General features: G+C 34.4%; 2 protein-coding genes across 2 annotated transcripts in view; one reads left to right on the top strand and one right to left on the bottom strand.

The window, feature by feature from the left end:
- The window catches only part of LOC145317760 (uncharacterized), a 138373-nt gene that overhangs the window by 60893 nt on the left and 51702 nt on the right, over positions 1–25778 (bottom strand). The window lies entirely within an intron of this gene.
- The window catches only part of bchs (WD repeat and FYVE domain containing 3 bchs), a 71641-nt gene that overhangs the window by 37561 nt on the left and 8302 nt on the right, over positions 1–25778 (top strand). The window contains 31 exon segments of the mRNA XM_080155520.1: positions 908–1004; positions 1324–1535; positions 2234–2299; positions 4458–4537; positions 4745–4805; positions 5581–5738; positions 6177–6298; positions 9113–9243; positions 9509–9636; positions 10640–10745; positions 11571–11666; positions 12974–13040; positions 13643–13737; positions 14562–14674; positions 15009–15144; positions 15401–15450; positions 17555–17678; positions 18058–18131; positions 18482–18558; positions 18864–18967; positions 19222–19306; positions 19503–19598; positions 19922–20466; positions 20878–21004; positions 21287–21337; positions 22474–22552; positions 22924–22993; positions 23123–23245; positions 23667–23818; positions 24249–24415; positions 25411–25580. Of these exon segments, the coding sequence (XP_080011646.1) occupies positions 908–1004; positions 1324–1535; positions 2234–2299; positions 4458–4537; positions 4745–4805; positions 5581–5738; positions 6177–6298; positions 9113–9243; positions 9509–9636; positions 10640–10745; positions 11571–11666; positions 12974–13040; positions 13643–13737; positions 14562–14674; positions 15009–15144; positions 15401–15450; positions 17555–17678; positions 18058–18131; positions 18482–18558; positions 18864–18967; positions 19222–19306; positions 19503–19598; positions 19922–20466; positions 20878–21004; positions 21287–21337; positions 22474–22552; positions 22924–22993; positions 23123–23245; positions 23667–23818; positions 24249–24415; positions 25411–25580 (3762 nt within the window).

The raw sequence follows: 25778 nt of genomic DNA on the forward strand, positions 1-25778 counted from the left end.
CAGTTGATATAACTGAATCATATTTTTTGTTTCTTAAGATAATGTAAGACATATTTTTTTCTCAAATCTTCATAATGCAAAATTCTGAGTATGGTATCTTTCAAATATTAGTAAGAAAATTAAATGGTACTTTCCCTAATAGTGCTTATTGAGCACTGAATTCCTCCCGCCATTATTTTTTATAAAAACTGTAAATAAGAGTGCTCTAATGACTTTGCGGGACTACCCAGTATATAAGCCTAAGCTGATCTAAAGTAACCCCCCCCCCCCCACCCTCTTTCTCTATTTTCATTTTATTACAAAATAAGTGGGGAGGGCTTTGGCACATTGATGGAATAGATTTAAGGGATAAGACAATGACAGATAAATTTATTTACACCCCCAATGATTATACACAAAATCACCCCTTCTATAGATTACAATTAATGATTGAAACGTTTGGACAGACAACTTAATTAACCTATGGAAATTTAAAACAGTCCCCAAAGTTGTTGAGCCGACGAATAAAAAAACGTAAATATAAAACTTTGAGGACTAGTGTAATGAATTATGATATTTGTTTTATTAGATGTTGAATTGGTTGATAACATATCATGTTTGTGTACCAGAAGTTTATCTATGTCTCCTATCTTTAGTGACAGGTATACAATTCTCTATCTATGATTCTATATATCTAATTATCTATCTAACTATCTATCTATTTATCTAATTTGTTAATAACATATCATGTTTGTGTACCAGAAGTTTATCTATGTCTCCTATCTTTAGTTACAGTTAGACAATTATCTATCTAGATATCTAATTATCTATCTATCTATCTAATTGGTTGATAACATACCATGTTTGTGTCCCAGAAGTTTATATATGACTTCTATCTTTAGTTACAGGTAGACAATTATCTATCTAGATATCTAATTATCTATCTATCTATCCATCTAATTGGTTGATAATATATCATGTTTGTGTACCAGAAGTTTGTCTATGTCTTCTATCTTTAGTTACAGGTAGACAATTATCTATCTAGATATCTAATTATCTATCTAATTATCTATCTATCTAATTGGTTGATAACATATCATGTTTGTGTGAGCGTTTGCACGTTTCGCACTTATTCGACTTAAGAGTAAATGGGTGTATCAAATACTTAACATACACCCCTCTTGTTGTCTGCAATACACCACCATAGAGTTCACACTCCCGTACACCCCTCGGTTTTGGTTTAAGGTGGTGTAAAAATTTCTTTTAGATATCTTTCTATCTAGGTTTGTCTGTCTATCTGTAAATTTCATTCTATAACTATTAATAATTTATCTAACCATCCAGGTGTTCAAGCAAAACCGTTTCCCCGTCCTCTGCAGCTGGACAAGCTAACAGTGTGGAAGTATATATTTGGTAAGGATTGTGTGACCACCAACACCGCCATCAAGATCCCGGGGATAGTGAGCAGCGAGGCTGTTATTCTGGTCCTCTCGCTCCTCAGGACTCTGCTGAACAAGGATGTAACACCCACTGCTGGCCCCGCTACTTATATCAAGGTTTGTTCTTGTTTTTCTTCTTATTTTTAGCGCAGGGAAGTGGGGGACACTTGACTTTATATTACAATGGTAACCAAAGTTTTGTAACCAAGTTTTCAAATTTTTTTTCTCAAAAACTTAAACATTTAATTGTTTAATTTTGATTGGTTAGTTCCAAACCAAGTTTTCTTGTTTTTTTTTCTCTTAAAACTTAGGCATTTAATTGTTTAATTGTGATTCGTTGCTTCCAAACTATGAAGTATTGTCCTAACTTTTCAACCAATAATTTTAATCTACAGAATTTAGTTTTTTATCATTGTAGCTGTATGCCTATAAATTTATCGTCCATTAAGATCCCTTTTTTCATCATTTCTTGAAAAGTGTATTATTTATTTTTTAACAAACAATATTTCTAAATTAATGTATACATCTATCTATTATCAATATATAGATATTAAAGATTCATGTCCAATATATTTCAATATATCCAATCATCCTTCTGATTATCTATCCATTTCTCCAAAATATTCATCTATCTATCAATTCATCTATCTATCAATATATCAATCTATCTATCAATTCATCAATCTATCAATCAATTCATCAATCTATCAATCCATCTATCTATCTATCTATCCATCCATCTATATATCAATCCATCTATCTATCTATTCATTATCTATCAATCTTTCTATCAATCCATCTATTTATTTATTAAGGATGAATGTCCTGTAATTTTGGTGCAATTTCTACTCCAATTGTATCACGGTTCCCCTAAAAATCAGGCAACCATATTCTTCCAAATACTTAAATAAATTCTACTATTTAAGTTTTAAACACAATAGTAACCATTGGGTTAATATTAATGTCTTTGAAATAGTCAGGGAGGGAGGTGACATAAGGCTGTTTTTGACCAGGGAGTAAGGGAGGGGACAATGGATCGAATATTCAATTTTTAGGAGTCTCAGACTTTGGGGACTGGCTTAAAGGGAACATGCAAGAATTTAGCAGTTTCTAACCAATCTTGGGGACCAATTATGAATGACGTCACGCAAAATCATGCATAATCTCGCGGCAAACTAGCGCGTCAACAGAAAGATAAACAATAACAAGCAGACAGAATATTTTGATTTTGAAAATTATTTTGTAAATTGAATCATTACGTTTTTTATATCTAATTCTTGTTTAATGTTAATTCATTCCGATTAGTGCGTTGTAGAAAGAAATTATATTAAGATTATTAGTTATTTTGAGCAAAGCCTTCCTATATAATTAGGTCCCGCACATTTGTACGTCCGTAACGGTTGGCTCTTTTTCGTTACTTTAGACATGTTAGATGTTTCTTATTAATTTAATGTAAAGGCAAAAGTTTTTTGTCTTTAGCTTAATATTTCTGTAATTAATGATCCGATTAATTTCAAAATTTTAGGGAAAATTCACGAAGTCCTGAGTTGTTTAAGGTTTGTTTATCATTAAAATCTCAAGATGGTGTTATTTTATTTTTCTGTCCTGGATGCTAGGAGCGCAGCTACCAGTTATCCTAAGATATGTTACTTAAACCTTAAGATCTTTAAAATTAAGATGTACTTATGTTCTCATCTATTTTATTTATGTAGTATGAAATTTTGACGCAAGGTATCTCATTTTTATTTCGTTAAATGAAATAACTTGAGTTAAAAGTTCTGTAGGAAGGTAATTGTTTTAGTAAGTTTTGTAATATAATTATTTATAGGCTTTTTCATGTCTAAGCTTTTTAATAAATACAATAAAAAAATTTGGGTAAAAGATGTTTTAAAAGTAAAATGGTATGTTTCCTTAATTTTCCGAAGTTTAAATAATAACAATTATGGAAATGAATTGTAAACAAGGGTTTTGATCTCTAGAATCAAAGGCTTGTAGTAAAGCATCAGTTTAAGGATGGTGCATTTCGAATTAAAAACAATTCAAAAAGTCAAAAATTTCCACTAAAGGTTGCTATATTGCAAATACTTGTTTTATCTGGAAATATCTGGGTTTTCAACCTTAAAGGGTCACAACTATAAAATTGAATTAACTGCCCATTGTCCCCTCCCTTACTCCCTGGTTTTTGACACTAGTATAGTCCCTAAAATTTATAATAACGTCTTCTTATTCGTTGGCTTACCAACTTTAGGGACTTTAATTGAATTTTAATTGGTTAGTTCATTAAGTTCAACTACTAGGGGGGGGGGGGGGGTTCTGACACATTTGCGTAAACAGTGAGTATAGGCTTTATCTTTGAACTGAGAGGATAGGTTATTAGGGATAAAATCATTCTTATATGATGAATTTCCCCCAGATTTAAGATTTTTTGGATAGGCCTCCAGGTTCTGGAGCTCCAGGCCTCCAGGTGGTCTCTGTACAGGTAAAAATGAAAAAAAAAAATTTTTTAAGAGTGAGATGTCAGCTTATGAGACAAAATATGTATGTTTTTTCTTCAAATATGTGAATAACAATCAAAAAGAAGCATATTTTGTTTTATAAGTTAATCTCTAACTCTTCAACAAAAAAAATCTTATTTTTAATTTTTACCTGTACAGAGACCACCTGGAGGCCTGGAGCTCCGGAACCTGGAGGCCTATCCAAAAAATCTTAAATCTGGGGGAAATTCATCATATAAGAATGATTTTATCCCTAATAACCTATCCTCTCAGTCCAAAGATAAAGCCTATACTCACTGTTTACGCAAATGTGTCAGAACTCCCCCCCCCCCCCCTTGTTATCTAAATGGGAGTAATTATGTGTAACATCAAGGGATATACATTAATTTATCGGCAATTGTCTTATCCCTTTAGATCCCTGGAAATAGAACAGAAAAAAACTTTTAAGTTACTGGAAATTTATTTGAAAACAACCATATACTAAATATACTACTCCGTTTTTACGATCTGAAGAATATGGTTCAATGATTCCTTGACCGATTAGGCTGTGTTTATGGATGTAAGTGTGTTGACCGCTCTGTGTCTGACACTGGTACCCCCAGAACAACAGTCACAGGTTGCCAGGTAAGCCAATCTATGTAGTCTAAAAAATTTAAACTACATAATAAATATTTTATAATAACTATCACAAAACCAGTTGTGTGTCGAGGGTTTTGCTAGCTGGGCGCGAAGCTTCCCGAAAAATTAGTACCCCCATTAAATTTATAGGATCTTTATCTCTTTGAAATATGAACTTAGTAAATTAAATTCTTCTATATTATAACATTTTAGGTCTAGAACTGTATCAAGTTGTAGTATGGGTTATAGTCAGAAATCTAGTGTTGATAATAATGTAAGTTTTACAGTTAACTACTTACTGTCTATCAGTCTATTTGTTTGTCTCAAAAATTGTCGGTTCCTTATAATTCTTTATGAATGTCTATCTGTCTTACTGTCTGTCTGTCTGTCTATCTGTATTTTTATCTGTCTGTCTATCTGTATTTTTATCTGTCTGTCTATCTGTCTTTTAAATGTCTGTCTGTCTATCTGTCTGTCTATCTGTCTTTTAAATGTCTGTCTGTCTATCTTTATAAATGTCTGGGTGTCTGTCTATCTGTCTGACTTTCAATCTTTATGAATGTCTCTCTGTCTATCTGTCTGTCTGTCCATCTATCTTTCTATCTTTATGAATGTCTCTCTATCTATCTGTCTTTCTATCTTATGAATGTCTCTCTGTCTATCTGTCTGTCTGTCCATCTATCTTTATATCTTTATGAATGTCTCTCTATCTATCTGTCTTTCTATCTTATAAATGTATCTCTGTCTATCTGTCTGTCTGTCCATCTATCTTTCTATTTTTATGAATGTCTCTCTATCTATCTGTCTTTCTATCTTATGAATGTCTCTCTTTCTATCTGTCTGACTGTCTATATATCTGTTTGTATAAATGTCTATCTGTCTGACTGTCTATCTATCTGTCTGTCTTTCAGTCTGTCTATCTATCAGTCTGTCTGTCTATCTTTCTATCTGTCTATCAGTCTGTCTGTCTATCTTTCTATCTTTATGAATGTCTCTCTGTCTATCTGTCTGACAATATGATTATTTTTCCTACCAATTTATTTATTTAGGTGATAACCAGCCCCAGCCCTGCAGGGGACCAGAAAGATTGTCAGATTAGGGAGGAGATCCTCAACTTTATTCGTGACGTGGTGGTGGACAGCCTCGCCCTTCCCCCCGCCAAAAATAACCCACTCATTGACTGCATTTGTAAACCTAATAAAAACAGGTAAAAATCATTGATTCAATAGTTATGTCAGAAAAGCCTTTCTAAGTCTTATTCTTATATATAAGTAACAGTATGTCTGTCTATCTGTCTGTCTTCTGTGGTTTAAGATTTAACTAACCACTGGACCTATATGGTTCTCTAGGGATATTGGAGAGAATGTTGCCTGTGTGCTAACATTGATAATGGAACATATAGTATTCTATCTATCTATCTAGCTACTCCATGACTACTTAGGTCTAAACACTAAGAATCTATAGCTACACACACATACACATCTATCTATCTCTAGGGAAAGTGGCGAAGGTATGGCCTATGAAAATTTCCAAAATAAAGTACTTATCTATCTATCTAGCTACTCCATGACTACTTAGTTCTAAACACTAAGAAACTATGGCTACACACACACACACATCTACCTATATATCTATCTATCTCTAGGGAAAATGGCGAAGGTATGACCTATGAAAGTTTCCAAAATGAAGTTCTAACATTGATAATGGACCATCTAGTAACATCAGATCTGTTTGCAACTGATAAAATTCCTCTACCAATAGTTTCAGGTTAGTTCTAATTGAATGACTCATCCATCTATTAATACATCCACCTAATTTATCTATTTATCTGTACTTATTTCAATTTTTCTGAATGTTATTATTGCATGTCTTTTTGGATGTATGTATGATTGTACTTATGTGGTTATACATATACCAAATATATTTCTTCTGTCTCACGGTTGGACGCTCAGATGTCAAAACTTTATTTTAGTGTTTGGCCAAAATGACTTAGCAATTGTATCTGTAAGTACGTCTAATAACACCCTTTGCTATTTTTAAAATCCTAGAAAATTTTTTTTGCAAGAAAATTGCATAAATTCGCAACCTTTTTTAGAACCACTACATAACTCGAGTTTTAAAACTTTTTATATAAAATCCTTTTTACAAAAAATATCAATAATTACTTAAAATTGAACCTGAAAGAAAAAAAATCTCATTACACGTGTTAATTTGCATGTTTTAGGTCTTTTTTTGAGGAAAGTATAACTTCCACATTTTTGACAATAATATATTTTTTTAACATTTCAAAGTAAAATATAATAAAACCTAAACGATTTTTCTTGAATTATCAGTTGAAAATTTCATCAAACATGCAATTTAAGTGATGAAAATTTAATAAAATCATTTTTTGAAAGTTTAGAATTACCAATTTTCTACATTTAAAACAAAATGTTAACAAAATTTAAAAACATTCTAATATATAACTTTAAAAATCAATAACATTTTATAAAATGATGTTTTAAAAAATAAATCATTAAATGGTATTAAAATGCATTTTGAGTTGCTTAAAATTAAAACGAGAATATCTTTTTACACTATATTCTTTGTAATAGAGATTAATCGTCATTTGCTGAAAATGAAACATTTAATAAACTAATTGAATCTTTTTGTGACCATGTTTAAACTTTTTAATTTTTACACTAAGGTGTTTTTTAATGAAAATCTTTGTTGAATTCTCTTTTGCGACAAAAAAAGAAAGGGAATTTTTTACTATTTCTAGGTTATCTTATGTAATTTAAACTATATAATATGAAATAATTTTTAATTGTCTTTCTTTTGAGCCACAAAACACTGTAAAATGTAACATATATGCAAAAATAACAATTTTTTTAATGAATATTATATTATCCTTATATGACATTGCGTCAGAGCTTATTCTTTAGATCATATGTTCATGAAAAGTAGTCATAAACTTGGAGGGTTGCGCTATTTATTAGAATATTAAATAAACTTGAATGGTAAAAATATTAGCATAGCCTTTGTCAATTCAAATGCTTTAGGTATATTATTCGGAAAGTTAGTTAAAAAAGAGAGAACTTGCTGTGTATACTGTTGAAAGACTTTCAAAAATGTAAATTACAAAGCAATCCTAGAAGATCGGGTCTTAGGCGAGTCTTAGTCGGGGGTTTTCTGATAGCAAATATTGCGTTATTGGTATACAATGTAAAAAAAAAACATTTTAAAGAAATTCTTTAAATAAAACCCAACGTGTATTGGCAGTACAAACATCTTAATGCTAGCAGACATATGTTTATCAACATTTGCAGAAAACTATTTCCACAAGAAAAATTATTCAGGTTTCTACTTCACAATTTTAAATATTTCTTTCTGATAAAATGTTTGACATATATCGTATAATCATTTACCAAAAAAAATATTTTGATAATTTAGATTTCAGAGAAGATTAATCCTTTCAAAAAACTAAGACGACATTTTGCATCTTCTGTCATGACATTTTAGAAAAAATATAAAAAAAAACAAAATTTAGTATGAAAACTATTTTCATCGATTTTTCTGAAGGTATTATCGTATTCTGTGGCTTTGTTATTATCATTTACTTATATCGAAAGTGCCAAACATTGTACCCTAACTTATTCATTTAATAAAAAACCAGCCGTGGTCTATCTATCTATCTAAAGGGTGAGCAAAAAAATGCGTAGATTTTTAAAATTCAAATTGCGCGGCTTGTGTTAATAGTAGACAAATGTTACGCATACCGTTAGAACTGCTATGAAGTCTATTTTTTGGAAATATCAAAATGATTCCTCTGCTACGTATAATTAGGGAGCTATGTGGTGTTCCAACTGACTTAAATCTTGACTTGCGAGTAAAGTTTGGGACATTTTACCCATTTTATTTGTAGTGTAATAGGGGTGAAGCATTTCAACCCCTAAACGGCGAAAGTTCCCGACAGAGCCCCTAGTCTAGTGATCTTATCCAGAGTGGTACTTCAAGTGCTAAAGGATTGAAGATTTATTCAGAACTAACTATTGTTAACAAAAATGCAGTTTGTTTACACAGATTACAGAAATAGATAGATAAATTGGGTAGGCAATCAGAAGGGGTGCAGATTAATGGGGAAGCTTCATCCAGGTGAAAGGGAAAAGGGTAGGCCATCGGAGGTGGTGGACTGGTGTAGCCGGAGAAATGGTAGGCAGCTACGCTGTAAGGGGGAAGGGGGGGAACCCTTACCCCCTTTCTTGCCGGTAGAAGTTGACCGCTTGCTAATTCGCCGCTGGAATGTTGATAACAATGGCCTTTGTCTGAGGGGCCATTGTGAGTAGATGGAAAACATGATAGTGTGTCCTTAATTTTAGCTTGCAGCAAAACTTCTCTGTAAAACGATAGTCTGTCGGCCTACCACAGTAGCACAGGAACCGTTCTTATATTTCTAAAAGTTAGAGTTCATAGCGGTTCTAACGGTTTGCGTAACATTTTCTACTATTAACACAAGCCGCGCAATTTAAAATTTAAAAATCTACGCATTTTTTGCACACCCTTTATATATCTATCTATCTTTAAATCCATGTATCTATCTAGGAGGATCAAGCTCGGCAGTGATGGGAAATGTATTCTACCTTGTATTCCGAATGGTGGATAAGATGTGGCAGCAGGTTCTGAAGAAAGACCCCAGAGAAGTATTCAAATATATCCTACTGCTTATCAATCAGGCAAACCATTGTCAATTTAACCATTAACGGTCCGGCCCCTTGCAGTACCTTAATTGGTCCTATCAGAGCGAGAAAATTTTTGTGCATGTTTCCTGTTTGATAATGGATTTCCAACGAGTCAAAGTCAAATTTCGCTTCCTTCACCCTTTTATTTGACACCATTTGTTTTAAGGTCCTTTTTTACTTCCCCTCTCCTTGGAATGCAGAATTAGCGGCGCTGCCGCTGAATTATAATACTTTATTGACACTTGGTAAAAATCAACAGGCAAAGAAACGAAGTTCCTCCCCTTCGCTGGAAGAAATATTCAGCTCTCTAAACAGAACCATCCTGTATATCCTGTCTAGGCCTCTAGAGACACATAAGGATAGACAAGATCTTCTGGAAGTTTTAAGGTAGGATTATTTTCTATCTAGCTATCTTTTTGGTAACTATCCAATCCATCTTATCTAGGCTTTATATATCTTTAAGGATAAATTGCACCTTCTGGAGGTTTTAAGGTATAGTTTTCTATCTTTTTTGGTATCTATCTATTACATCCTGACCTTTGGACACACACAAGAGTTATTATTTTCTATCCATCATATCTAGGTCTTTCACAGAAAAAGATAGAAAGGACCCTTTAGGTACAATTTTCTATCTTTTGTCGGTATCTTTTATTTGGAGTGGATACAAAACCGCGACATTACAAAACCGCGACAATTACAAAACCGCGAATGTAACAAAACCGCGACATTACAAAACCGCGAAAAACCGCGGGCGCTCGGCCTGCCTAGCCTATAACCTAACCTAACCTATGTATGAATGTTTAATGTACATTAACTTATTTATAGTTTAGAATTTCGTGGATTTTACAAAAAGTGGTTGGTAGATTTTTTTAAATTTATAATATTTTTTTACAATATTTAGGTAAGGTTAGGTTAGGTTATAGGCAAGGGGGCCGAGCGCCCGCTGCCATGACCTTCTAGCATTAAGACTTTTTGAATGTTGGTCTTTTGTAATGTCGCGGTTTTGTAGCATTCGCAGTTTTGTAATGTCGCGGTTTTGTAATTGTCGCGGTTTTGTTTGTCGCGGTTTTGTATCCACTCCTTTAATTTATCCATGTTAGGAATTCATGAATACTCTAAAGAGTTCAAGATTAGAGTATGTATATCTAGTTATATATCTGTCCTCAACTATTTTGCTATATTTCTATGTATTTATCTATTCTTCTGTACATAATTCTGGTAAATAAGGAACATGATAATAGCTTTTATCTATTTATATCTGTATCTGCTATAGGGAAAGGTCATTTTTTTATTTGTCAAACAAAGCACCTCTATATGTTTTTTTTTAACATGAAACTTTAAAGTATCTTTCAATTTCTTCATCTATCCACTCATCTAGCTATCTATTTAGAAAGCTAAGCACCAATGGATCAATGCTATTTGGACGAGATAATCCTGAGCTGGAGTTCTTTGGATGTCTTACCTTCTGTCTGCTACATCTTGTACATGGAGTCCAGGTGGATATCTTTCTATCTTTTCTTGCTAACTAATCTTTCAATATTTTCTGTCTCCTACATTTCTACAATTATTTGAGCTAGATATCTTTCTTGCTATCATCTAATTTGATATCCTTTGAATATTTTTTGACTTCTTCATCTTGTACATTGATGATATTTATAGTAAATTTTTATCTTTCTATCTTTCCAATTTGATATTTTTCTTGGCTTCCTTCCATTCCAATTTTTTTTTTGTAAAATTATTTATCTTTCTTTCTCGTATTCATTCGAATCCGGTGGATAGGAACCGGTTCTCATCCATACGAAAAAACTATGTCTAGCATCGTATTATATCCAGCTTTATACTAATATAAAAATGTACAATCATAAGATTAAAATCAGTTTTTTAGCCCGTGCCTTCGGCACCTCGGGTCTAAAAAACTGGTTTTAATCTTATAATTGTACATTCTATATCCGCAGAAAGCTGTTTATAATACGATGAAAGAAATAACTATTTTATCTTTTTAATCATAAAAATAATCAAACACTTTCTTTAGGTCTAAAGTGCACAAATTAAAATTATCTTTTATGTAAAATCAATCTTCTGATTTATTTTCATACATGATTATAGAATATACGTGGATATTATGACATTTGTCGTCAATTTTGCTTGCTTAAATGTATCTCGTTTATTGATCAGTTCGTTCATCAAGAAGGAGGGGAGAGGATGGGGTAAAGGGGGTGGATGGGGATCGTTATTTTAGCTTGCTAAAAGTTTGATCTATTAGAAAACATGAAAATCTAGTGAAGGATGCATTAATGATAATAATTCATAACTTGTTTTAGGTTCCCCTAGAATGTAGTGACGCTGTCACAAGTAGTTCAACAACAAGTACAAGAAGTAGTATTAGCAGCGGGGATGAAGTTGACAGCAGTAATAACAGGAACAAATACTTATTGTAATCATAAGTGGAAGTGTTATATTATTACTTGGATAATACAGAAAGTTTTCAAATACTCTAATAAAGTGCAATTTGCAGCTGAATAGAATTAAGATATTCCCCATCTTCACCCTATACCCAAATATTCCCCCGTAAACTGGATGAACGAACTGAACAATAAGTGGTATCCATGTTAGAGACCTAAAATGACATTTTTTCCCTGACATAATATCCACGTATATTCTACATCCATTTTAAGAGGGTAGCTAAGAATATACAGATATAAATCGAGATTAAAAGGCACTATGAGCATTTCTTTATTTGGTTAGTTTAGTTTGTCTGTCTGTCGGTACAAGTCTATCAGGCGTAAATGCCAAAAACCAGAGAAGGGACATTATGCTGTCTATAACACTAGTCCCCAAAGTTTTATAAAAACGTTTTCTTATTCGTTTGCTTAACAACTTTGGGTACGCTTACTGAATTTTGATTGGTTGGTTCAAATAGTTGAGTCTTTAAACATTTCTACCACTAATTGTAATCTACAGATAGGGTAATTTTAAGTATGATTATTTTGAATGTACATCAATTTATCGGCCATTGTCCTATCCCTTTAGATCCCTGGCCAAAAACGGTGGAAATAAAAATAAGTATTTGTTTCGAACTAGTGGAGTTAAAGTTTTGGCAGGATCAGTAATCACAGATGCTTCCCCTGTGTCCCCTACACCACCAGGTATACAATTATACAAAGTTTTGAACTAGTGGAGTTAAAGTTGTGACAGGATCAGTAATCACAGATGCTTCACCTGTGTCCACAACACCACCAGGTATATACTTTGTTTTGGACTAGTGGAGTTAAAGTGGTAACAGGATCAGTAATCACAGATGCTTCCCCTGTGTCCCCTACACCTCCAGGTATCAAATTATACAAAGTTTTGAACTGGTGGAGTTAAAGTGGTAACAGGTTCAGTAATCACAGATGCTTCACCTGTGTCCCCTACACCACCAGGTATATAATTTGTTTTGAACTATTGAAGTTAAAGTTGTGACAGGATCAGTAATCACAGATGCTTCCCCAGTGTCCCCTACACCACCAGGTACACAATTATACAAAGTTTTCAAATAGTCGTGTTAATGTTGTGACAGGATCAGTAATCACAGATGCCTCCCCTGTGTCCCCTACACCACCAGGTACACAATTATACAAAGTTTGAACTAGTGTAGTTAAAGTTGTGACAGGATCAGTAATTACAGATGCTTCCCCTGTGTCCCCTACACCACCAGGTATACAATTATACAAAGTTTTGAACTAGTGGAGTTAAAGTTGTGACAGGATCAGTAATCACAGATGCTTCCCCTGTGTCCCCTACACCACCAGGTACACAATTATACAAAGTTTAGAACTAGTGGAGTTAAAGTTGTGACAGGATCAGTAATCACAGATGCTTCCCCTGTGTCCCCTACCAGGTACACAATTATACAAAGTTTGAATTAGTGGTGACAGGATCAGTAATTACAGATGATTCCCCTGTGTCCCCTACACCACCAGGTATACAATTATACAAAGTTTGAACTAGTGGAGTTAAAGTTGTGACAGGATCAGTAATCACAGATGCTTCACCTGTGTCCTCTACACCACCAGGTATCAAATTATAATACTATATATAAGTTTTCAGGAAAAATGGGGACCATTGGCTGTCCCCAAAGTATTTTGATACCCTTTTCTTATTCGTTTCCTTAAATACTTTGGCGACTTTTATTGAGTTTTGATTAATTCATTCATTAAGTTGAGTGTCCAAACGTTGCAACTACCTATTGTAATCTAGATTAGAAGAGGTAATTTTGTGTATCATCATTCTATATTTTTCTGTGTGTCAACGTAATGGATTTATTAGTACTTAGACCTTACACCATATTATCATGTACTCTAAGAAAGTGAAAATTTTTGCTGGCTAAAATAACATTTCTATTTTTTTTTAGACCCACATCAGATCCAGTCAATGCAAGAATGTGTCAATAAAATTTGGGATTCCATGTTTTTCAACAAGAAATCAGCCATTGAGGAGGTCGCAAAGGTTAGTTGAATTCTTTGTTTTGTACATCCCTAATGACGAACACAAAATCACCCCTTATTATGATTACAATTAGTAGTTAAAACGTATGGACACTCAATTAAATTAAAATTAGATTCAATAAAAGTCACCAAAGTTGTTAAGCCAACCAATAAGGAAAAGTATCATAACTTTGGGGACTAATGAAATAAACAGCCCAATGTTCCCCTTCTCAATGTGTGTGTGTGTGTGTAGAATGTAGAATGATACTTTAAGGACATCTTTGTTAAAGATACAGGATTCTAGGTATATTTTTGCTACATAAATTTTGTAATTTGAAAAGCTTGCTTAGGTCTTTGGTAGGGTTGGGCCGGATATCCGGTCTGGCCGGTTATCCGGCCGGATATCCGGCCGTTTTTAATATCCAGCCGGATACCGGATATTAAAACTATCAGGTTACATGATATCCGGCTCATTTTTTTACGCCGGATATCCGGTTATCCGGCCGGATAGCCGGTAAATTGCCGGATATCGAACGTTGGCCAGATATCCGGCCAAACCATAGTCTTTGGGTTTTAATCTTGGATATCCTCTTCTACGTTTGAACAAGTGTAGCTACTCTTAAACTTAATATGTGCGATTCAACAAAAATCTTCCTTTTAAATTTTTTGATAACAATTGCGTCGGAGCTGAGGGTGAAGGTGATTGTTGTAGTAATTTACCTTTAAAAACAACCTAAAACCAGCCCATGACCAACACAGAACTAGCTTTAAAATTATTTGTATCAGCGAGTCACTTTAGTGAACAAACGAACAGATGGGCATCTAACTACTTTAATGTTTTTCTAGGTATCATTACCTTACGGGAACAAGACTCCTAGCCTAGAAAGTGTGAGAAGCCTGCTGGAAGCTCCCACCCGCCAGGTTTGGACTCAATACCTGCAAATGGAGCTAACTGCCAGGTTAGTATTTATCTATTCAACAATCTATTTAACCATCTCTTTAACTATCCATGCGTTTATACATTCATTTATCTATCAATCTATCTATTTATCTATCTACCGATAAATCTAATCTTTCTCTCCATATTTCTATCCATCAATATGGCTATAAATCTATCAATCAATCTATCTCTTTCAATCAATTAATTTTTTTTTTTTAGATATTTATTTATCTATTTATCCATCAAGATGCCTAAACAGGGCGATATTAAAGCTTTATTTAACTATAACAATCTATCCACATTTATTTAATCTCTTTTTCTATCTTTTCATCTATCTATCTATCCATCTCTAGATATCAACGCATACCCCCTTGGGAGATCCACACCCACATAGAGAGCAAGATCCGCAAGTTTGCTGGCGGCCTTAAGAGGTTGACCTCCGTCTCAGTACCTGGAACCAGCAAGGTCAAAAAGGACGAATCTAAAAAGGTAATGATTGACAAAACTTAAAAAAAGGCACTTGATAAAAGGGGGGGGGGGGTTGTGTCAACCCTCCACTTGTAATTTTAGTTTTAGAAAGATAAAATAAAAATATTGGATATAGGATCATTTTTCTAGGTGGGATTTAAGTTACCCTCCCCCATAGTTATTCACCTTTCTTGAATCTAAGAAAAGCTTCACTGTAAAGGTGGACCATATTTGGTGAGCAGCTAGCGAGATCCTAATAATTTGTTTTTATGTTCAGGTTGAGTTGCTATCCTATCACAAATGCCCAGATATAATGCAAGCAGTAAGGTAATATTTTAATTTGTGTATATTTTCCAATCTATCTTGTATTAATGTTAGGGGAATACTATACTAGGGGGGAATAGTCCATTATAACTCCTCTTAAGAGGCGTTTTGTCGTGTTTTTAAAGGTTATTTTAGGTTAGGTTTGTTCATGTTTGTTTATTCATCTGTTGATCGATCTATCTATCTAGGAACAACCTGATGGTAGTATCCAGCGTGGTGGACCAGAACATAGACATGAACTATATCTATCTATATATCTAGGAACAACCTGATAGTTGTATTCAGAGTGGTGGACCAGAACATAGCCCTGAACTATATCTATCTATCTATCTCTGTATCTATCTATCGATCTATGTATCTATCTATCTATCTCTGTATATATCTAAATATCTTTGTATCTATCTATCTATCTTAAAACAACCTGATAGTGGTATTTAGAGTGGTGGACCAGAACATAGCCCTGAACTATATATATCTATCTATCTCTGTATCTATCTATCTATCTAGGAACAACCTGATAGTGGTATCGAGAGTGGTGGACCAGAACATAGCCCTGAACTATATCTATCTATATATCTCTGTATCTATCTATCTATCTATCTATCTAGGAACAACCTGATAGTGGTATCCAGAGTTGTGGACCAGAACATAGACCTGAACTATATCTATCTATCTATGTATCTATCTATCTATCTAGGAACAACCTGATAGTGGTATCGAGAGTGGTGGACCAAAACATAGACCTGAACTATATATATCTATCTATCTCTGTATCTATCTATCTATCTAGGAACAACCTGATAGTGGTATCGAGAGTGGTGGACCAGAACATAGCCCTGAACTATATCTATCTATCTCTGTATCTATCTATCTATCTATGTATCTATCTATCTATCTAGGAACAACCTGATAGTGGTATTTAGAGTGGTGGACCAGAACATAGACCTGAACTATATCTATCTATCTATGTATCTATCTATCTATCTAGGAACAACCTAATAGTGGTATCGAGAGTGGTGGACCAAAACATAGACCTGAACTATATCTATCTATCTATCTCTGTATCTATCTATCTATCTAGGAACAACCTGATAGTGGTATCCAGAGTGGTGGACCAGAACATAGCCCTGAACTATATCTATCTATCTATCTCTGTATCTATCTATCGATCTATGTATCTATCTATCTATCTCTGTATCTATCTAACTATCTTTGTATCTATCTATCTATCTTAAAACAACCTGATAGTGGTATTTAGAGTGGTGGACCAGAACATAGCCCTGAACTATATCTATCTATCTATCTCTGTATCTATCTATCTATCTAGGAACAACCTGATAGTGGTATCCAGAGTTGTGGACCAGAACATAGCCCTGAACTATATCTATCTATCTCTGTATCTATCTATCGATCTATGTATCTATCTATCTATCTCTGTATCTATCTAACTATCTTTGTATCTATCTATCTATCTAGGAACAACCTGATAGTGGTATTTAGAGTGGTGGACCAGAACATAGACCTGAACTATATCTATCTATCTATCTCTGTATCTATCTATCTATCTAGGAACAACCTGATAGTGGTATCCAGAGTGGTGGACCAGAACATAGCCCTGAACTATATCTATCTATATCTGTATCTATCTATCTAGGAACAACCTGATGGTTGTATTCAGAGTGGTGGACCAGAACATAGCCCTGAACTATATCTATCTATCTATATCTGTATCTATCTATCTATCTATCTAGGAACAACCTGATAGTGGCATTCAGAGTGGTGGACCAGAACATAGCCCTAAACTATATCTATCTATATCTGTATCTATCTATCTATCTAGGAACAACCTGATAGTGGTATCCAGAGTGGTGGACCAGAACATAGCCCTGAACTATATCTATCTATCTATCTCTGTATCTATCTATCTAGGAACAACCTGATAGTGGTATCCAGAGTGGTGGACCAGAACATAGCCCTGAACTATATCTATCTATCTATCTCTGTATCTATCTATCTAGGAACAACCTGATAGTGGTATCCAGAGTGGTGGACCAGAACATAGCCCTGAACTATATCTATCTATCTATCTCTGTATCTATCTATCTAGGAACAACCTGATAGTGGTATCCAGAGTGGTGGACCAGAACATAGCCCTAAACGTGCAGAGGAACCAGCACATGTTCACCTTCCTGGAGGAGGTCTGGAACAAGATTGAGTCTCAGCTCACCCAGGTTGGGGTTTTAGATCATTCTAAGGATCCTAAGAGGTTATAGGATATACGTCGTCAATTTAGCTTGCTAATATGGGCCTCATTTTTTGGTCAGTTTGTTCATCCAGTAGGAGGGGAGGGGACAGAATAAAGTTGGTGGATTGGGGGTATTTGTGTTTTAGTCAGCTGCGAGCATTACTTTATCAGAGTACATGGATGTCTTGTGCAATATAATAGAGAAAAACCGTACCTGACTAAATAACGTTTCTCCCCATTCCCTCCCCTCCTACTGGATAAACGAACTGATCGATGATGTCCATATACCCACTATAGGAATAATATATAATTTTCACATGTCGTTGTCTAAAGCACAGGAAGATAATATTAATTTCTTTGTTTAGGAACGGGGGCTATGGGGACCTCACGTTGAGAGTAGACTGGTCAAGTGGCGACTGGATGAATTAGAAGGACCTTTCAGGAAAATTATAGTCAACTAATTGAGCCAGGCTATTATTTCAAAATAAATTTAAATTTTTTTAATTTTGTTAAACACTATAATAAAGTCTAAAGAGCACTAATTGATTTGATTTTGAATATTTATCATAGTTATTTATCGCATCACATTATAGACAGCTTTTTTATGACCTTATGATTTTTATTAAAATATTCGTGGAATATTGTCTGTAATACGATGATATACATGATTTTTCAGTATGGCTTAGAACCGGTTCTAATCCAGCAGATATTAATCGGTTTTGAAGACATACTGGAAAAAATTTTAAAATATTATTTTCATTGGGTCAATATGTTGACTTCTGACCAATCCAGAATGAGGAAACGAATGTCACGTGACGACACATTCTACCTGCGGTACCCCTGGAAAGAGGACGGTACGGGCGGGCCAGGGACGGATACTTAAAAATTATTTTGCAGATTTTTGTCAACCTATATATTTTTTTAAAGAATAATCTTACAAAAGTTCAAAACTATTATGATTTGTAACGAATTTTAAAATTTTCAAAATTTCATACACTAATGAAAAAAAATGAAAAGAAAATAAATATATGAGAATATAAATACAAACAAGTAGGCCATGATATTGATATGAAATAATGTAAAGATTATAAAGGATTTGTTCTAAGGTCTTGAAATAAGATTTTATGTTAACATAGAAATTTATACGGAAAATTTTAAGTATCTGACCGAACAGGTGGCGGGAACGCCATGAGGTACAAACGACCGACAAGCCGGGACAGCCGAGTCTGGCAGCAACAACATCAGAGCATTGTCATTCTGGAAAGAGAAGACAAGGTACAAAAAACACAACATTAAGAAAATATATAAATAAAAGATATTTGCAGGGATCTAAAGGGATAAGAAAATGGCCGATAAATTGATGTACATCCTATTCCCCAATGATGATGCACAAGATTAACCCTTCTATAGATTACAATTAGTGGTAGAAACGTTTGGACAGTCAACTAAATGAATATAAATAAATCAAAATTCAATGAAAGTCCCCAAGGTTATTATGAAAAGTGTGTTTTCACGAAACAATATTTTAGGAGTTGGCAGCCCTGGATTACGACGATTGTGACGTCACAGTGGAAGATCCCGCCATCAGCATGTCATTGGATGATCAGCTCAGACAGGGATGCATCCTTAAAAATAATTTTGTTAATAAATATTTACAAAGTTATCTTATAAACAGTTTATATACGATAAAAATCAGATGAGGTGTCTATTGAAACTAACGTTTTTAAATGTCTTTTGAATTAATTGCACAAATAAAACCTTGTAATATAGTCTCCTAGTTTTGGTAAAATATGATTTAAGGATTGACTTTAGATAAGCCTGAAGAACAAGTCATCAGCAAACTCTGGAAGAAGACAGACAACCGGCAGTAGTGTTGACCAATCAGAAGACAGTATGGATGTGCAAGGTAATTTTCAACCAATCATACAACAGTATTAACATTAGGACCAAAGGTTATTGACCAATCACAATTTTTAAATTGATGATATCCAAAATAACCAATCACAGTACAGCATTAATATTTTATTTACTTTTTTTAAAACAAATATTACTTCAAGTTTGAATGAAAAATTATCTAAAGTGTCACTTAGTGATTTTTTAAATTTATCTTTTAATCAAATGCTTTGTTAATGTCGTTTAATTTGCATTTCTAATCCTTCAACATAAGAATTACGAAAAAGAACATTTTTTGTCAGAAAAGCTAAATATTACCAATTAAAATTTTCTTAGGCGAAGGAGAGGGAGGAGAGGAGCAATCTCCCGAAGGGGAAGGTGAAACTGGAGGCGGGGCTAGCACACCGGCCAGCGGTCAGAACACCCTAACCAAAAAATCCCCCCTAGTGGAAGAATTGTCATCCGGCTATCAAACCGTGATGCGAATGGTGGACAAGGGCGAGAAAATCGACGGGATCTACAACTGTGCCCGCATCCTGGGGCTCGACGTGGTCGAGGGCCTGCTGCTGCTCGGCCGCGAGTCGTGCTATCTCATCGATGGCTTCACCATAATCAACAAAAAAGAAGTGCATGACATAGACTTTATACCCAAAGATCAATTTAACCCCATTATACCGATCGTACCCGGGCAAACGTCGGGAGTGAAATTGAAACGCAAAGTATCCAAGTTTACTTACGATAATATAAAAGAAATCCACAAGAGAAGATATTTGCTACAAAATATTGCTCTGGAATTGTTCCTTAAAAATGGCCAAAATTATCTACTCGCCTTCCATAAAAAGGAATGAAATCATCCATTTTTTTATCTTTTTGATAGAATAGTCTGATATATATGATTAATACTTAAATTTCATTTCTTTACATTTAAATGGGGGCACTGTACCGAAAATTAGATGGTACCCAAAGTTTAATAACTATGGTATCTTATTCGCTGGCTTAATGACCTTGGATACTTTCAATTGAATATTGATTGGTTTGTTCAAAATTCGTGTATCCAAACCTTTCAACCAATAATTTTAATCTATCAAAGGGTTAATAGTTTGTTTTACCGAATTTACTGATCAATGTCTACCCATAAAGATGGTTGGCTAAGGTAAAATTAAAAATGGATAATTATGCAACAGGACCGAACTGTGTTAAACCAAAGAATCGGAGCAATCGTCTCCAACCTGCTAGAAAACACCACCGCCGAACTATTCGTCACCGTTACCGGCTCCGTGGACGGCCATGAGTCGATGATGGGCGGTGGTGGCAGCGGTAGCGTGTCGGGCATCGGCGGAGGCGGCGGGCTGTTGTCGACGCTGATTGGAGAGACATCGGTGACGGAGAAATGGCTCCGTGGTGATATGACTAACTTTCAGGAATTCATTCAAATTAAGTTCAAATAGTGGGCTGATTATTACACTAGTCCCCAAAGTTTTATAAAAACGTTTTCTTATTCGTTGTCTAAGTAACTTTGGGGACTTTTATAGTTCACTATGATTGGTTGATTCATTTAGTTTCCAAACGTTTCAACCACTAAACGTAATTTACAGATGGGATAATTTTGTGTATCGTCATTGGAGGTGTACATCAATTTATCGTTCTTTAAATCCCTGCCTCGTATAACTATTGTTATATTTGAATTAACCCACTTTCTGTAGTATATAATGGAGCTGAACACATTGGCTGGAAGAACTTACAACGATCTCATGCAGGAAACTTCATAATGACGGATAATAAGTACAAAACTAGTTTTAGAATAGCTTCGCTTTTTAAATATATGACCAAAAGTAACTGTGAATAGACGAAGTTATTTTGGACTGTAAATTATACTGGTTCCCAAAGTTTTATTGACTTGCTTAATTACTTTGAGTATGAATATCACTTCTTGATTAGTTGGTTTAAATTAACACTGTCCAAAATTTTTCTACCAATAATATCAATTTACATAAGAGATAATTTGATATTGATAATGGCTTCGAAACCGATTAATATCCGCTGGTTTAGAACCAATTCTCAGTCATACTAAAAAAATCATGTACAGCATCGATCAAAATGAAGACAAATTTCCACGGCAATTAAAATAAAAATCACAAAATGAATACCGGCTTTGTTTGCCCGGTCTTCTGTCCCTGATTTGAATCATATAATTTTTTATTTTAATATCCTCGGAATGCTATCTAAAATACAATTCGATAAAAAAATATATTCTTTAGAAAACAGGGATGTCAACATCCATAAAAGCGAAGCACTGAAACTGTAGGACAAACGGACTTTAACACTTATATAGTGTCAGAACTGAATAATCAGAATATAAATGTATAAGAGTTGAAGCAAATTGTAAGTGTAAATTTGTTGAAAAAGTGCTTGATACAGGATAATGTTTATGGACATACTTACATTGTTAGGACTTGATTATAGAGTTGCTTCGCTTATAACATTATACTTTGTTGTCCCAGGAATAAACATACCAAAAATCAGATCAATCGGATGATTAGATCACAAAAAAATTTGTTGTTAAAAAAGTAAAAAAATCAACATGTTTAAAATGGACGTACGGACATTCTTGTAATGATTATAGAGTTGCTACGCTTGCTAAATCGTACCTAACTACTAAAGGAATCACCATGCAAAGTTTGAAATTGATAGGACAATTCTAACATGCCTAAATTATCTAAAAAAGCTATCCGTTTGTGACGGACGGACAGACGGACGCATGGACCGACCCTAATTATAGAAAAGCTTCGCTTTTAAAAATTGGCAAAGGTAAATGGGGAAATGTTATTTCAATAATGAATGATTTTAAAAAGAGGCAAAAAAAACTGTTTATATGAACATTCTAATTTTGCAGTACCCCGTTTTTCCATGGGTAGTAGCTGATTATACTAGCGAAGAGTTAGATCTTACCAATCCAAAGACATTCAGGTATATCCTCATATAAAAGTAACAGGATATCTATAAGTTTGTCTGTCTGTCTGTCTGTTTGTAGAGAAGAATATTTAGAGAAATTGTCCTTAGAATTTTGGTTCTTTTACCTTTTCTTTTTAAATAAAATTTTTAAGGATGGTCGACATCCCTACTCTTTTCCCACTGCACCAAGAATACCCCTCTAAGCCTCTAGGGGCGTAGCCGTTAGTAACATATATAGAGATACAGGGATAATAACAAATAATCACAATGACAGACTGACAAAATTTACCAGATAAACAATAAAAATTAAGTCAGGTAAAAAATAAACTGATAATCATGCTTACAAACATGCAGCCAATTTTGTAATAATATTATTATGTTTCCAGGGATCTATCCAAACCTATGGGGGCTCAAACCCAGAAGAGATTGGACGAGTTCATCAAAAGATTCAGGAAAGTCAAGGGTGTCATCTTTCATGAAAAATTTCCGTAGATATAAAAATGGTTGTCAGATTTTGTATTTTTTTCCATAATTTCTTTTTTTAATTGAAAAAATATTACGTCTTGACTTTTTCCCTACAGAGAGTGGGATGAAAACAGCCCCGACTCCGCCCCCTACCATTATGGTACTCACTACTCCTCTGCAATGATTGTTTCATCATTTCTAGTTCGGATGGAACCATTCACTCAACATTTTCTACATTTACAGGTAAATAGGTGGATAGATAAATATTTAGACTCCGCCCACTATCATTAGGGTACCCATTACTCCTCTGCTATGATTGTTTCATCATTTCTAGTTCGTTTGAAACCATTTACTCAACATTTTCTACATTTACAGGTAAATAAATAGTTAGACTCCGCCCCCTACCATTATGATAATGACTACTCCACTGCCATGATTGTTTCGTATGGAACCATTTACTCTACATTTTCTACATTTACAGATAGATAGATACAGATAGGTTGTTAGACTCCCGCCCACTTTATTATTGAAATCATTGATCTTTTGGCCTATTTTTTATGTTTTATTGTATAAATTAACCGAACTTCTAGTCAAGTCTTTTCAGATTAAACAACAAATGAATGTTTATAATAAAGCTACTCTACTAAAACCTGTTTTTTTTAAGGGCGGCCATTTTGATTTGGCAGACCGGATGTTCCACTCTATCGGCGAGGCTTGGGAGTCCTCGAGTAAAAACAATATGGCGGACGTCAGAGAGCTGATACCGGAATTTTTCTATCTCCCGGATTTTCTGACCAACAAGAATAATTTTGATCTGGGACGTATACTTAAATAATCTTTAAGCATTTTTAGATAAGGATTATTGTAATCATAAGTAGCGTATCAACAATAAGCTTACAAAATTGGATAAAAAGACAGTAAACTTATATACAGTAATAAATTGTGATTGAGTGATAGTTTGTGTGTAGTTATATTGTGGATAACTATGCATAACTGCGTAAATACTGTATTAATAACCACCTCAAAATGATAATTAAAATTTCCCTTTGTTTAGATTCAAATTAATGGTTGAAAAGTTTAGACGCTAATGTTTATACAATTCAATATTATTTCTGAAAGAAGTCCTCAAATTTTAAAGCCTACAAATGAGAGAACTTCGGATGTCCACTCTCTCCCTGGCCACTAAAACACATGTTATAGTTGTTAAGTTTTTTTTGGCAGTAATTTAATTTAAGTATCGTCGCTAGGGCACCAAGCAAAGCGGAGAGGTGCTGGAAGCGGTAAAATTGCCCGCATGGGCCAAGAAAGATCCGCGGGAGTTTATCCGCGTGCACCGCGAGGCCCTAGAGTCTGATTATGTGACCGCCAACCTTCACCATTGGATTGATCTCATCTTTGGTTATAAACAGCAAGGTCAGAACTATTTAACTTGTAGAACAAATAACCAGGGAGGCTGGGTACATTGGGCTGTTTATAACACTCACTAGTCTCCAAAGTTTTATAATAACGTTTTTCTTTTGCGTTGGCTTAACTACTTTGGGGGATTTTATTGAATTTTTATCGGTTGGTTCATAAAGTTGAGTGTGCAAACGTTTCAACATCTAATTGTAATCTATAGAAAGGGTACTTTTGTGTAACATCATTGGGGATGTGCAACAATTTATTGGCCATTGTGTATCCCTTTAGATCCCTTAAATTTTTTTACTTGAAAATTAAATAACCATTAACCATTCCTTTTTTTCATTCTTTCTATTTATCTATCTCTCAAGGGGACATGGCTGCCAAAAACTACAACGTGTTTCACCACCTATTCTATACGGTCACGGCTATCTATCTATTTATTTTCTCACTATTTATCTATCTATCTAGGGGACATGGCTGCCGAAAACTACAACGTTTTTCACCACCCATTCTATGCGGTCACGGCTATCTATCTATTTATTTTCTCACTATTTATCTATCTCTCAAGGGGACATGGCTGCCAAAAACTACAACGTGTTTCACCACCTATTATATACGGTCACCTCTGTCTATCTATTTGATTTTCTCACTATTTATCTATCTATCAAGGGGACATGGCTGCCGAAAACTACAACGTTTTTCACCACCCATTCTATGCGGTCACGGCTATCTATCTATTTATTTTCTCACTATTTATCTATCTATCTAGGGGACATGGCTGCCGAAAACTACAACGTTTTTCACCACCCATTCTATACGGTCACTGCTATCTATCTATTTATTTTCTCACTATTTATCTATCTATCTAGGGGACATGGCTGCCGTAAACTACAACGTTTTCCACCACCTATTCTACGAGGGAAATGTTGACATTTTTACCATCGAAGATCCTCTGCAACGCAACAAAACTGTTATCTATCTATATAACTATGTATCTATCTATCTAGGGGACATGGCTGCCGAAAATTACAACGTTTTCCACCACCTTTTCTACGAGGGGAATGTTGACATATTCACCATCGAAGATCCTCTGCAACGCAATGCTACAATCAGTTTTATAAACAACTTTGGACAAATACCGAAGCTACTCTTCAAAAAGCCGCATCCTGCAAGAAAGGTAGGTTTTAGTTGGATTAGAGTTGTAAAAATATGTTTTAAATCAGTCAATTTTGTTTCAAGGGTAGGACAATGGACAATAATTCTAAATTCCAGAGATATTAAGGGATAAGACATTGGGCGATAAACTTAGGAACAGCTCCAATTATTATAAACAAAATAACCCTTTTGCAGGTTAAAATTATCGGTGGAAAAGTTT

The sequence above is a fragment of the Acartia tonsa genome, chromosome 4 (genome assembly GCF_053477335.1).
Source record: "Acartia tonsa isolate MP-2025a chromosome 4, ASM5347733v1, whole genome shotgun sequence".
Classification (NCBI taxonomy): domain Eukaryota; kingdom Metazoa; phylum Arthropoda; class Copepoda; order Calanoida; family Acartiidae; genus Acartia; species Acartia tonsa.